The sequence below is a fragment of the Lipotes vexillifer genome, unplaced genomic scaffold (assembly GCF_000442215.2).
Source record: "Lipotes vexillifer unplaced genomic scaffold, Lipotes_vexillifer_v1.1 scaffold120, whole genome shotgun sequence".
Classification (NCBI taxonomy): Eukaryota; Metazoa; Chordata; class Mammalia; order Artiodactyla; family Lipotidae; genus Lipotes; species Lipotes vexillifer.
The window spans coordinates 310657-312708 of NW_006791240.1; the positions used below are offsets into that span (position 1 = coordinate 310657).

A 2052-nucleotide genomic window follows, 5' to 3' on the forward strand; every position below is an offset into this window, starting at 1 on the left:
TGATTTTAGCTTGCAAACTGTATTTTGCCCTACCTAGTTACAGCTTTTCAGCAATGAGTGTATAGATTGTCATATAATGAATTTTATTGTTACTAATTATTTTTAAAGGGTCTTAGAAATATATATGCCTCAAATAATTTTCCTTGTTAATTACTAAGTAATCTCATATCTCTTGAGAGCTTTATGTTAATATAAGGGTTGTGTTATTTTTGCTTTTTCAGTACTCTAAGACTGATTTCTAAAGGTACGGTTTTCACCCCACTTCATCAACGCACATAAGTTTTCTCCTTTTTGGACCTCTATTTTATACCACAATGGTAAGCTACACCTCAGTATGTTGATATTCTTAGAATGTTCTCTTCCTTCATCTCGATAAAGGTATCTGTATGAAACAAATATTCTTGTAAGCTGCCCAAGTTACCCTAACTAGGAAATTACTTAGCAATCACATGCAAAATCTTCTCTACAAAATAGGGGACTCATCTCTCAACTCAGTGTTAAAATCATATCCAGATTACACAGATAATCTATCCTTATTTTTGTGAAGTATTAAAAAATAATTACTTATGTCTGCTTTACTATAGTCCAAATCATTGGCAAGAAGGATGGGTATAAATACAAATAGTTTTGGGGGCATAGGTTTCTCATAGTTTAAAGTTCCTCTTAATTTATATTTTTAAAATATTTTTAACAACAAATGTAACCTGCTTACTGCAAATAACATTTAAGCAGCATTAGTTTTAAAGTTCTAATGGCAGATTTCTACTTAACACTTAACATACTTAGGGCTGGGCATTTAACTCTTGCCATTAAAGAATTAAAGACAAAGGAGAAAAAATTCACTTTCTCTTTTAAAGAAACAGCAGCATTTGACAGAGGATAAATGAACATTAACTACCATGTTGGATAAACCTCAGAAAACATATATCTTCTCTTCTTGGGATCTTGCGTGTATACCCTTGCACTGTTAGAGAAAAGCTATCGCAGTGGGGTTCTGACCTTGCCTTATATTTTGCATTCGTATTAGCCAGTCACTTCCCTCTTAAGTATTTGAACGCAATAGTGAATAAACGATACTAGTGTTTACATATGCAAGTATATCTCACTGGAGCTTTTAAAGTTTTGATATCAGAGGATTAAATATTTACTTGAGAAGACTGGCTATTTGAAATTGTCCTAGAGTATACATTTGATTTTGTTTATTATAATTTTTTGATCTAAACTTACTTGAAGGTTTTATGGCCAAAATAATTAAAAGAACCTTGTGTTTTTGTCAAGAGTATATATTCAGAGTTATGTTTTTACGTTGGAAAATAGTTTATTCTCAAGAATCTCATCTTGAATCTTGGGAAACAGTTTCATTGAAATCTGCCCATAAGATATTTTAATAAATTAAATTGGTATAAATTTATTTTAACAAACTTTTGAAATAGTGGCATATTTTAGACCTTTTTACTTACTCCATGTAGATGCTTGATATGTAGGGGTTCTATTGCTGTTTAAAAAGCCCAACTAGTAGGGACTTCCCTGGCGGTCCAGTGGTTAAGACTTCGCCTTCCAGTGCAGGGTATGCAGGTTCGATCCCTGGTCAGGGAGCTAGGAATCCCACATGCCTCGGGACCAAAATATCAAAACATAAAACAGAAGCAGTACTGTAACAAATTCAGTAAAGACTTTTAAAGTGGTCCACATCAAAAAAAAAAAAAAAAGAGGTACCACAGTGTTCATTGCAGCACTATTTACAATAGCCAGGACATGGAAACAACCTAATTGTCCATGAACAGGTGAATGGATAAAGAACCTGTGTCACATATATACAATGGAATATTACTCAGACATAAAAAGAAACGAAATTGAGTCATTTGTAGTGAGGTGGATGGACCTAGAGTCTGTCATACAGAGTGGAGTAAGTCAGAAAGAGAGAAGCAAATACCGTATGCTGACACATATCTATGGAATCTAAAAAAAATGGTACTGATGAGCCTAGCAGCAGGGCAGGAATAAAGACGCAGATGTAGAGAATGGACCTGAGGACACAGGGTGGTGGGGGCG

The 2052-nt window shown here is 34.1% G+C and overlaps 1 protein-coding gene across 3 annotated transcripts in view; it reads left to right on the top strand.

Moving 5' to 3' along the window:
* The first annotated feature begins 221 nt into the window (after positions 1-221).
* The window catches only part of SUPT20H (SPT20 homolog, SAGA complex component), a 36968-nt gene continuing 35137 nt past the window's right edge, over positions 222-2052 (top strand). For all 3 annotated transcript variants that reach the window (XM_007464231.1, XM_007464229.1, XM_007464230.1), the window contains exon 1: positions 222-317. In XM_007464231.1, coding sequence (XP_007464293.1) covers positions 315-317 — 3 coding nt within the window. In that variant the 5' untranslated portion in view covers positions 222-314. The remainder of the gene's footprint in view (positions 318-2052) is intronic.